The sequence below is a fragment of the Diaphorina citri genome, unplaced genomic scaffold (genome assembly GCF_000475195.1).
Source record: "Diaphorina citri unplaced genomic scaffold, Diaci psyllid genome assembly version 1.1 scaffold708, whole genome shotgun sequence".
Classification (NCBI taxonomy): Eukaryota; Metazoa; Arthropoda; class Insecta; order Hemiptera; family Psyllidae; genus Diaphorina; species Diaphorina citri.
In genome coordinates this window covers 32,143-44,591 of record NW_007378141.1, presented here as the reverse complement: position 1 = coordinate 44,591, position 12,449 = coordinate 32,143, and the positions used below count along the sequence as shown (strand labels likewise).

The window sequence follows — 12,449 nt, the reverse complement described above, 5'->3', positions numbered from 1 at the left end:
AAATCTTCAAGATAATCAGATCCTTACGTACTTACATATGTTTATTCAATTTTTTATAGGTAATCAAGATTGTGGCTATGAATTTCTTGACTATTTGACCCTGAAAAGCCAGAAGATGAATACCTAACGTGATTTTCTATCGAACCTCTTGGTAAGGCAGCGAAATATCATGTGAATTTATACGATCGAATTTGTTCTAGATGCTATATGAAGGAGATCCAAATATGGAAACAGATGAATCCAGATACCAAGGAATCAAATACTGACGAGTGGACAGAGTTTTCAATTTGCAAATTTCAACCTGCAGGTCCAACGGCAACCGAGAGAACCTCGTGGGATTCATTTGAAAACTGGAATCTAATGCGGATGAAATTAGCAGTAGATATTGAAACCCTTCTAGGAGTAGGAGTTCTCAAACGTAGAGTGTTTACAAGTAACTCTTGTAGTTAGGATTTTCTGCTGATATGAAGCATGGCATCGCTTTGTGAAGTTCCTCGCGATTAGCATAGAACAAAGCCTGAGCTTCAATTCAGTTCTCGCTTCTCAATAATTCGATAAAGGAGCATCAGCACACAATAGAATGTCATCATTCCGGGTACTGGGTAGCACGCCCACATTGTCTGGGTTTCGTAGCATGTCTGGGTTCTATATATTTGTCCAGTAGCGCCTCTTGCAACTCACTGAAGTGGTTTCCGTCTAGAACATCTTCCTCATCTTCTATTTGCGATTAGCATAGAACAAAGCCTGAGCTTCAGTTCAGTTCTCGCTTCTCAATAATTCGATAAAGTAGCATCAGCACACAATAGAATGTCATCATTCCGGGTACTGGGTAGTACGCCCACATTGTCTGGGTTCCGTAGCATGTCTATGTCTGGGTTCTATATATTTGTCCAGTAGCGCCTCTTGCAACTCACTGAAGTGGTTTCCGTCTAGAACATCTTCCTCATCTTCTATTAGTACAGCAAAATATGTCTTGCCTCATAGCAAAGGAAGTCCTCATGATTTGCACACAGTCAATATGTAAAGTAACTCCTAACAATATTCTGAACATACTCGTAAAATTCATTGGTAAATATTTGAAGTAGTTCTCCTTCTCTATCACGATAAAGAATGAGCATATATCTAGTGTTTGGTTTTCTGTAGTCAAATTGGAGTTTGTTGTAGGCAGAAAGTGGTAGTTAACTTCGGTTGTTTCAGTTTTGAATGATATACGATTGTGTTTGTTAAAGTTATGTGTTGTTTTGTTTTGTCCGCTGCACCCAGTGTACATCCTGATTGCTTTGAGGATTGTTTATAAGCTGTTTAGGATGGGCTGATGGTTCATACTGCTTATTATGACGGTCAGTTAGGGAGGAAGCACCATGATTAAGGATTAGTTTCTGGTCTTTATTCTAGTTTGATCTCTGAATTAGATCTTGGTTTAGAGGTTTTTTGTCTGTGGTTAAATGACTGAGAATGATAAACCCACTTTTGTTATTGCATTAAGTTCCGCGTCGGAAAAATATTAGGTATTGCATTGAGTTAATTTCTCGAATCAGACTTCCTGCAAAAAAAAAAAAAAAAAAAAAAAAAAAAAAAAATCCTCAAAATTTCCAAGTTTTTTTTTTTTTTATTTTTTTTTTTTTTTAAAGAGTGATTGTTATTTTTTAACTTTTTTTACTTTTAGGTAATTGTTTTTTTTTTGTTTTGTTTTTTTTTCTTTTTTTTTTCTTTTCTTTGCACTTACTACCTACCTACCTTAGTAGAGAAATGTGCAACCGGGAAAGGAGAGTGTAATGGAACAAGAAAAAAAAAAAGGGGAATAGAGGGGTAAAAAAAAAAGAAAAAAATATCAAAAAAAAAAAAAAAAAAAAAAAAAAAATCTCGTAGTATTCGCAATACAGCCCGTGGGTATCCATGCCTGAGATTTTCGAATCGTACACTTTGTTTACATTTTGTTATTAAATACTCCTTAATTGATATAATTATATTTTTATCGTAATACATTACACTGATAATTTCTGCTCTCATAACGTGTACCTTGAACCAGTCCAAGGATGTTGAAGGATTCAGCCTTGTAAATATAGCGGTAATGCCCAGAAGTAGTAAGAACACGAGATCATTAGTAGTAAGCCAAGCTGTTGGTATAGTAAAAGTTGTAAGTCGTCTGGTAACATAATACAGCTGTGGAGTTAATTGATACTGACGGCTCACTTGACCATAGCTTTTATTCCCATACGAAAATAATTTTATTACCAGGGAATACTAGACCAAGAATAACAAGCACTGATGGAGAAACATGGAATATGAAGACTAGGATGAAATTCTTACCGTCATCGTCAGTAGTATGCGCCAACTATCTGATCATGTTTTACATTTACCTGGAAAGTTTCTATCTTGTCGCCAGGTACCACGACTACACCATTCAAGTAATATATTTACTTGACTAGACCAGGTAATCACTGGCATAATATTTTGGTTCATTTCTATGCTGAGATGCTGACAGATCTAATGAGCTTGTCGTTAAAGTTGTGAATTTATGTTTCTAATAAGTTCTGCCATTGTTTTCTATCTTCTTGTTCTGGCAGAGTTGAAGATATGAAAGTTTCTTTTGTGAGGCGCTCTCCCTTGTTCTTGCAAGTTTTCAATTTGAAATAGAAAGTGTCCTGATTTTGTTTTGAGATTTGTTGACATTTTAGTATGTATTTGCCATCTGGGAATTGTGAGAAATGCGGACTTCGGGGGAACTAAGTTCTTACTTATAGTAAGCAAATAACCATTTCACATGAGAAACCATTATTATGAAAAAATAAAGACATCTTGACTTCAATAAGTAACCCTCAACCCTAAAGAAATAATGGCACTCTCCCCTGTTCTTGCAAGTTTTCAATTTGAAATAGAAAGTGTCCTGATTTTGTATTGAGATTTGTTGACATTTTAGTATGTATTTGCCATCTGGGAATTGTGTCATGAGAAATGCGGACTTCGGGGGAACTAAGTTCTTACTTAGTAAGCAAAAAACCATTTCACATGAGAAACCATTATTATGAAAAAATAAAGACATCTTGACTTCAATAAGTAACCCTCAACCCTAAAGAAATAATGGCTACCTCGACCTACCACACTGCATCACGTAGTGGATTCTATAACCCTCACCCCGGTAAGCTTGATGCGGGCCACAGGATATTATCCGAAACTAACCAACCTAAGGGTTTTAAGTATGAACAGATGAAACGTTGGAGTTCAAGCAACTTGATGAAGCGAAAGATTAAAAGGGTCTTCTTGGATTCTCTTAGACTGGAGACGTGTGTTCTAATCAAGGATATCTTTTATCAGGTACCTATATTATTTAAAATCCATCAGCTACTTCAGTATAGCTCGGAACAACATGCAGCTGGATTATATTTAGCTTGTGCTGAGGATATTTAATGCGAGGGAGATGAGTTGAAGCAACTTGATGAAGCGAAAGATTAAAAGGGTCTTCTTGGATTCTCTTCGACTGGAGACGTGTGTTCTAATCAAGGATATCTTTTATCAGGTATATTATTTCAAATCCATCAGCTACTTCAGTATAGCTCGGAACAACATGCAGCTGGATTATATTTAGCTTGTGCTGAGGATATTTAATGCGAGGGAGAAGAATTTGTTTGAGTTGAATGAGGTCAAGTGACGGAGGTCTACAGGTTGTAAGTTGATAGCCTGTAAACTACAGCCGAACAAATTCAGACACTCACATAAAGCGTAATAAAGTTCGTTTTGCAAGTTTTCGGATGACTTAATTTGGAAGATAATCAAATCTTTTTATTGCCGGATGTTTCACCCTCCCTTCAGCGACCCTCCTCACATTAACCTCAACAATCCTGCCTGGGGCCGACAAAAACTAGCAGCACGTGATTGCCCAGATGGTCACCCACACGTATACTAACCACGCGTAACGTTGCTTAACTTCAGTGATCCATTGAGAACTGGTGCATTGAACGTGCTATCACCGCTTGCTGGCCCTGAGGAAACGCCCTGTTTCATAGTCAAATCAATATCCAATGTTGCTTTCGTTTTATTATGCTCTTACCTATTTAAAACACATAACTCTTGATAAACCCGTTCACGCTTCCAAGAACAATTGCCTCTATTGCCTGTATATCCGTAGCACTATGCAATATTGTTTGTCGAATGTGAGTGAGATATTCTATTCTTCATACAAAATCTATTTAGAACAGGAGGGTAATTTATATTGGACTTCCTATTTATCGTCAATTCATAGCATGAGCGAGACTATTCTCTCTAATCACACACATACATAACGCGTATGTGACATACATGTATGTTTGCCATCAGTAACGGCCTTGCTATCTAATTACCACGTAGTTCAGTTTACATTTACACCCTATGTTGTTCTAGATATGCGATGTAAATTGTCATCATAAATAGTAGCGGCCGCGGCCGTTGCAAGGCAGTTTCTATACAAAGGAAACATTAGAGTCAATTAGATTAAATCGAGTACGCATTGCTCACATAGGGATATCTAGATGTTTCCTACGTCTTGTTCCATTTAACTTGAAGTAATGACGACGAGTATTTTGCACGTACATTGCTGTTTGCTAAGCTCTTTGTCGGCTAACAATTGGACAGTGCTTATACCTACTTACCTGTCTCTTAGTGCTGGTCTAATCTGGTCTGCCTTTATTGATGAATTTTCATTATTGTTAGCACAATACACCTCGCTTCCTGAACAAATACATATCCTCTACACTTGTTTTTGAGGCTGTTGAAGAAAGTTGTTAGGTTGTCTGAGAAGTTATTTTACTTATCTATCTACATTTGTTTGTTCATATTGTCAATTTTAAATTTTCAGTTCTCAACAACCATCACTAAATGTTTTACAAAAGAGGGCATGTAAACTTAAACGGTAGCGTAGATAAGTGTATTGTATTGTACTTTGTCCTGCTGTCCTGTAATTAAACTACTCTCATGTTGTAATAACCTCTGACATACCTGCCATCACTAAATGTTTTACAAAAGAGGGCATGTAAACTTAAACGTAGCGTAGATAAGTGTATTGTATTGTACTTTGTTCTGCTGTCCTGTAATTAAACTACTCTCATGTTGTAATAACCTCTGACATACCTCTTTAATATGTTGTCAGCATTAGTGGAAGGCATGGAATATTTCAAATAATTGATAGACTGTCTTAAGAAACACACATAGGACTCAGAACACACAGGTATTGTGAAGAATATCGGGTCTCCTCTCTCTACGGTTGCTATGAGTGCATGCCTCGAGTCCTTGGTTCCTATCTCTTTGTTCTGAGACCGCCACGTGAGGTTCTAAACCTAGAATCCTCCTGATGGTGTAGGTATATCTCTGGTAACTTTCTGTTATCTTCTACCTGTGCCAGAATGGCGCTATGTTTGGTCATCAAGGAGTCAAGAGTTCAATAAGAAGTCGATGAAGTGCGGTGTTGCCTGTTCAGTTTGACGTCGCTCGTCTTATAAAATAGCTCTTTTTGATTGTTTTATGAAACTTTGTCACTGAGTCCGAATTTAAGGAGATATAGGAGAAACTATCATAAAGTACTTGTATCCTAAGGGCCAGGTCTTATTCTCGCCACGTGAGGTTCTAAACCTAGAATCCTCCTGATGGTGTAGGTATATCTCTGATAACTTTCTGTTATCTTCTACCTGTGCCAGAATGGCGCTATGTTTGGTAATCAAGGAGTCAAGAGTTCAATAAGAAGTCGATGAAGCGCGGTGGTGCCTGTTCAGTTTGGCATCGCTCGTCTTATAAAATAGCTCTTTTTGATTGTTGTATGAAACTTTGTCACTGAGTCCGAATTTAAGGAGATATAGTAGGAAAAACTATCATAAAGTACTTGTATTCTAAGGGCCAGGTCTTCAATTGTACTTTTGTTCTGCTATGTTCACCTACTTGGATTACTTTATTTCTCTCAGTATTAGTGTTAACAGAGTGCGTTCTATAATCCATATTGAGTCTGTTTCGATTGATTCCAAAGCATAATATCTAAATTCTCTGGTACTCAAGTGTAATCATCAACTGAGTCTTGAACCATACTTGTTAGTGCGGTGAGTCTTACAATCAGTTCTGCGAATCTCTATGTTCTTATTGGCCTTGAGTCCTTGACTCTACGATTGTCTTTATCCTCCAACAATGGGACCGATCTTCTCCCCATTGTACAATTCTGGCGCTAATCAGTAATTGCAAGCAAATCGGACGTTGAATTACCATGTTTCCCTAGGTTCAACCTCTGCAAATAATGAGGTTTATTACAATATCTTTCTATGTTTTCAAATACGGACTACGATGTTTTAACATCCATAATGAGATTTGGTCTTATTCAATTGTACTTTTGTTCTGATATGTTCACCTACTTGGATTACTTTATTTCTCTCAGTATTAGTGTTAACAGAGTGCGTTCTATAATCCATATTGAGTCTGTTTCGATTAATTACAAAAATAGTATTTTAAATCACATGAAAACCTCACGGGCAGCGCGACCACACTGCTCTCAGAGCGACTGGGCAGGGTTTATTACAATATCTTTCTATGTTTTCAAATACGGACTACGATGTTTTAACATCCATAATGAGATTTGTCCTAATATGGATAGACATTTTAGTTTAAGACTTGGATAGTTGCCGTTTCTCCTGGTCTCTCTCATTTTTAACTGTTTTACATATCAACATTCTTCTTGCTTTCTCGATGTCTCTACTTCCATGGTTTGCATCGCCAAATGTGTTACGCGGAATGTGGATATTAGTAGCTATAAAGTGCGTCAATAAAAGTCGACTTTTTTCATACAGTTAACATTAAGACTTACCCTAATCTAAGGAGGAGTAATATTTTTCTCGAGATGTGGTTACTTTCATGATGAAAATCAATATTAGAAATTATCAAATTAACCAATAATAAGTACGTGAATATCAGCCATAGTTTATGTTCCTTATTTAGTTAGGTACGTTACTGATAAAAAATGAGCCCACGTTTCTCTCATCACATCATCATAACTAGGGTTGCCAACCGTACGTTATTTCCCGGAACAATCCGTATTTTTGTCAAAAATCAAATGTTCCGCCGGAACACACCTTTGAGGCTCATTTTGGGCACTCATCCATCAATCCGAAATTTTACACTATATTTCACAAGAAGCTATATTATTATGCTTTGTATGAAAACACAATATTTTATATGAAAGAACATACCTGTCCTGAAATTAAGAGTTTCGGTAGATCTTGGAAAGAACTATCACCAGCAGCATTCTTCAAAAACTCCTACGTACACCTAACCATGAAGTCTATGTAGGTATCATAATAATACATCCATATGGTTTAAGTATACTTATAAATGTATAAATACGTATTATATAAATACAGGCGAGGCGAAAATAAATACTAGTCTAAGGTGAGATGGATGTAGAACTCATAAAAAACATTTCCCATAGAGTTAAATGATGAGTCTTCTACTCTTGACTGAGTGCTGTATGAGTCATATTAGGCTGATGCCATGCACATCGGTATCATCAAGATAACCAGCCACATCACGACACACAATTCAATCTCACATCATTTATCCAGAGAATAAATCTAGGAAATGTTTTGGAGGTAATAATTATATTGATGTTTTAGGACTTGAATTGATAGATAATGCTAAAATATGATTATTTGAAGTCTAAGTTCTAAGATGTTTGTAGGAAGATCATTAAGTATCTCAGATTTTTTTTTTTGAAAATCTTATAAAAACTATTTACCTTCGGAAATTCCTAGTAGACTCGGAAGTCAGAAAAAAATTGGGACCTACCAGAAGGGATGTCACGTTACGGCACAGGCAATAATTATCTTCCTTAATACCTAGTAGCAGTAACACTCACAAGGTGCCAGGGTGTCACTGTAGTGTTGTTGAACTTGTCTGCTTCAACCAATGCTAGTATTGTTGTTGCCATCGTATCAACAACATATTAAATAATGGCGTCAGCCCTATACCGTAAAGTAGGTAAATGAATAATAGCATTACTCTTGAAATAATAGTTGAGTAATTTTTTTCCCTATTATGGAGAAAGTTCAATATCGTGTTACCTAATTGTGTACTCAAGTCCTTAGTATTTGTACCTACTAAATTTCATAATATTGCTGAATCTTGGAATCATGCATTTTTATCTCGGTGATGTATCAAGGATTACAGTATTAACATCTTCATGTCTTTCGGTCTTTTCAAGCACATTACTATCAACCTAGGTATTATGGATTTTAGAGCAAAAGTAAACATTGAACTTTTAAATTCAATCACGCCTCAAATATTAATAGGACTGATCTACATCAATGCTTTTCAAACATTAATACATGGGTGCAATATGTGAGGGAATACTAACTTGTAGTTTGTTCGGGACCTACACTTTGTTGAAGTTCCTTTTCTTAGTTTGTGTGTTTTCTGCGAATTTCCAAGTTTCCTTTGTTCTTTCCAAGTCAATGTACTGGAATTGAAAGAGAACGGATTCACCGGAGGATTAATTGAGCTTGAACGGGCTAAGATTGAGTGACACGGTTTCTAGTGATGTAACCCTGCAATAAATCCAGTAGACAGGACAAATCTAGACATAAATACAGTGAGAGTTATGATGGTTTGCGAAATATTTTAATTGTCTGGGTATATTCGAGTTTATTTGCTGGTAGGTATTTTATTTCTGAGAAATATAAAATGTGAAGCGATATCTATTCTAGTTCGTCTGATATGCGATGCCAAGATCTTGTTTTGATCTTTATCTTCCTGAAGTACATTCTATATTGCAATATTTATTCATATTGATAGAATTATTAAATTTGTACTTACTGTCCAGTTATAGGTAGTTCCGATGATTTATGTTTATCAAGATGGTTAAAATAATTCCTGTTCCTTATGCTCTATGTTTCAGGCGTCTATGGATTTACCCGCAGATAAAGCCAAACTTCTCAAACAGTATGACAACGAAAAGAAATGGGACATTATTTGTGATGAGGTAAGTACGACTGGAATTGTTTTCCTGAACTTAAGTTGGAAGATAATCAAATCTTTTTAGTGCCGGGTGTTTCACTCTCCCTTCAGCGACCCTCCTCACATTAACCTCAACAATCCTGCCTGGGGCCGACAAAAACCAGCAGCACGTGATTGCCCAGATGGTCACCCACACGTATACTAACCACGCGTAACGTTGCTTAACTTCAGTGATCCATTGAGAACTTGTGTCGCTCGTCTTATAAAATAGCTCTTTTTGATTGTTGTATGAAACTTTGTCACTGAGTCCGAATTTAAGGAGATATAGGAAAAACTATCATAAAGTACTTGTATCCTAAGGGCCAGGTCTTCAATTGTACTTTTGTTCTGCTATGTTCACCTACTTGGATTACTTTATTTCTCTTAGTATTAGTGTTAACAGAGTGCGTTCTATAATCCATATTGAGTCTGTTTCGATTGATTCCATTCCAAAGCATAATATCTAAATTCTCTGGTACTCAAGTGTAATCATCAACTGAGACACCCATATTTATGAACAAAATGCTGGCTCTTAAGTTCGTGCTAAGCATAGTCTCAAGGCATTTGATTGGTCAATTTTGACTTGTAGTCAATATGTAAAGTAGCTCCTAACAATATTCTGAACATACTCGTAAAATCCATTGGTAAATATTTGAAGTAGTTCTCCTTCTCTATCACGATAAAGAATGAGCATATATCTAGTGTTTGGTTTTCTGTAGTCAAGTTGGAGTTTGTTGTAGGCAGAAAGTGGTAGTTAACTTCGGTTGTTTCAGTTTTGAATGATATACGATTGTGTTTATTAAAGTTATGTGTTGTTTTGTTTTGTCCGCTGCACCCAGTGTACATCCTGATTGCTTTGAGGATTGTTTATAAGCTGTTTAGGATGGCAAATACGACTGTGGAACCATACTTGTTAGTGCGGTGAGTCTTACAATCAGTTCTGCGAATCTCTATGTTCTTATTGGCCTTGAGTCCTTGACTCCACGATTGTCTTTATCCTCCAACAATGAGCCCGATCTTCTCCCCATTGTACAATTCTGGCGCTAATCAGTAATTGCAAGCAAATCGGACGTTGAATTACCATGTTTCCATAAGTACAACCTCTGCAAATAATGAGGTTTATTACAATATCTTTCTATGTTTTCAAATACGGACTACGATGTTTTAACATCCATAATGAGATTTGTCCTAATATGGATAGACATTTTAGTTTGAGACTTGGATAGTTGCCGTTTCTCCTGGTCTCTCTCATTTTTAAACTGTTTTACATATCAACATTCTTCTTGCTTTCTCGATGTCTGTACTTCCATGGTTTGCATCGCCAAATGTGTTACACGGAATGTGGATATTAGTAGCTATAAAGTGCGTCAGTAAAAGTCGACTTTTTTCATACAGTTAACATTAAGACTTACCCTAATCTAAGATAAAACTGCGTCGTGCATTGGATTTAGCATTGTGTGTGATCTACATAACATGAGTCTTTAATTAGTTATGTGCATATGAAAACATTGTCAAGAAACACACACAGAACACACAGGTATTGTGAAGAATATCGGGTCTCCTCTCTCTACGGTTGCTATGAGTGCATGCCTCGAGTCCTTGGTTCCTATCTCGAATTGATAGATAATGCTAAAATATGATTATTTGAAGTCTAAGTTCTAAGATGTTTGTAGGAAGATCATTAAGTATCTCAGATTTTTTTTTTTGAAAATCTTATAAAAACTATTTATTTACCTTCGGAAATTCCTAGTAGACTCGGAAGTCAGAAAAAAATTGGGACCTACCAGAAGGGATGTCACGTTACGGCACAGGCAATAATTATCTTCCTTAATACCTAGTAGCAGTAACACTCACAAGGTGCCAGGGTGTCACTGTAGTGTTGTTGAACTTGTCTGCTTCAACCAATGCTAGTATTGTTGTTGCCATCGTATCAACAACATATTGTGATTGGTACAATAGTAGGTACCAGTTACAGAAATACCACACTCTCTTTTACGCTATGCTCCTATAGCGAGAGAAGTGATAAGCTTTCTGAGGCCGGTAGGTGGTATCGTAGAGTTGTATAAATTTAATCATACGATTGTAAAAATAATTGTCATTGCTGTGATTGTTGTAAAACTGCGTCGTGCATAGCATTGTGTGTGATCTACATAACATGAGTCTTTAATTAGTTATGTGCATATGAAAACATTGTACGAATAGAAAGCACGAGTTTGAATGGATTTAGCATTGTGTGTGATCTACATAACATGAGTCTTTAATTAGTTATGTGCATATGAAAACATTGTACGAATAAAAAGCACGAGTTTGCATTTGATTATGTGGTTCGATAATTTCTGAATTGGAGTTTTGATTGATTATTAGGATCATGCTGGATTTAGTGGAGTTGCAACTATTAGTGCCCAATGAGTTAAAGATGTGTTTATGAATAGTATGTATTAACGCTTTGGTTGTACGTGTTGAAATTTGGACGCTAAGTCCTTAAGTTTCTGAAATTTGGCGCACCGTAATTTTCTGTAGACAACTAAGAAATCCGCAAACTTTGGAAGTGAGCTGCGTGCTAAATGCATTTTCCTACCGAGTTTGAATTTGATTATGTGGTTAGATAATTTCTGAATTGGATTTTTGATTGATTATTAGGATCATGCTAGATTTAGTGGAGTTGCAACTATTAGTGCCCAATGAGTTAAAGATGTGTTTATGAATAGTATGTATTAACGCTTTGGTCGTACGTGTTGAAATTTGGACGCTAAGTCCTTAAGTTTTTGAAATTTGGCGCACCGTAATTTTCTGTAGACAACTAAGAAATCCGCAAACTTTGGAAGTGAGCTGCGTGCTAAATGCATTTTCCTACCACTTTACACTGTTGTGATCAAATCTTGCGCAATTATTTCTATCTCCACGGCTAGGATTGGAACTTGCATCCTCTAAATTTCTAGAAAACATTAGAAACATGTTGGTAAGAATTTAACAGCCTAACCTGGGATAGATTCCCACCTAATTAAAAAACACGCACTTGTCACTTGAATGCATTTCATCCGATGACGAATAAATAGAAACACATGTTAAAACGGTCAAAGTACTTGCGCTGTTGCGTTCGTGAACTTAACACTTAAAAAAGACGAAAATGCAACGCCGCACCGGGAATCGAGTGGGAGTCCTGGGAACAAAACGAAATTTGAAGACATTGTGGCTATGCGTCTCTCAGTATCTCTCACACATAATCTCTCTTTTCTTTCTTTTTGAGGGGTCTTATGGGTGTAGGCTAGAAAGACTCGAAATATTATTAACCAGAGGTTTTATCGTTTTATAATTATTAATGCACTGAAAATGGCAATGGCAATATTTCTCCGAATAGTCCGAATGCATAATTTCCTCATTAAGGGCCTTGAGAAAATTAGTATTGTGGCTATGCGTCTCTCAGTATCTCTCACACATAATCTCTCTTTTCT

General features: G+C 36.5%; 1 protein-coding gene and 1 pseudogene across 1 annotated transcript in view; one reads left to right on the top strand and one right to left on the bottom strand.

Annotated features, from left to right (window-relative positions):
* Positions 1-207: 207 nt before the first annotated feature.
* The window catches only part of LOC103511372 (formin-like protein), a gene marked incomplete at its 3' end in the record, with an annotated part of 36,215 nt that continues 23,973 nt past the window's right edge, over positions 208-12,449 (top strand). Inside the window, exons 1-3 of the mRNA XM_026825149.1 lie at positions 208-433; positions 2,239-2,408; positions 8,900-8,983. Coding sequence (XP_026680950.1) covers positions 208-433; positions 2,239-2,408; positions 8,900-8,983 — 480 coding nt within the window. The remainder of the gene's footprint in view (positions 434-2,238; positions 2,409-8,899; positions 8,984-12,449) is intronic.
* On the bottom strand, positions 3,858-3,975 carry LOC113468331 (annotated as a pseudogene).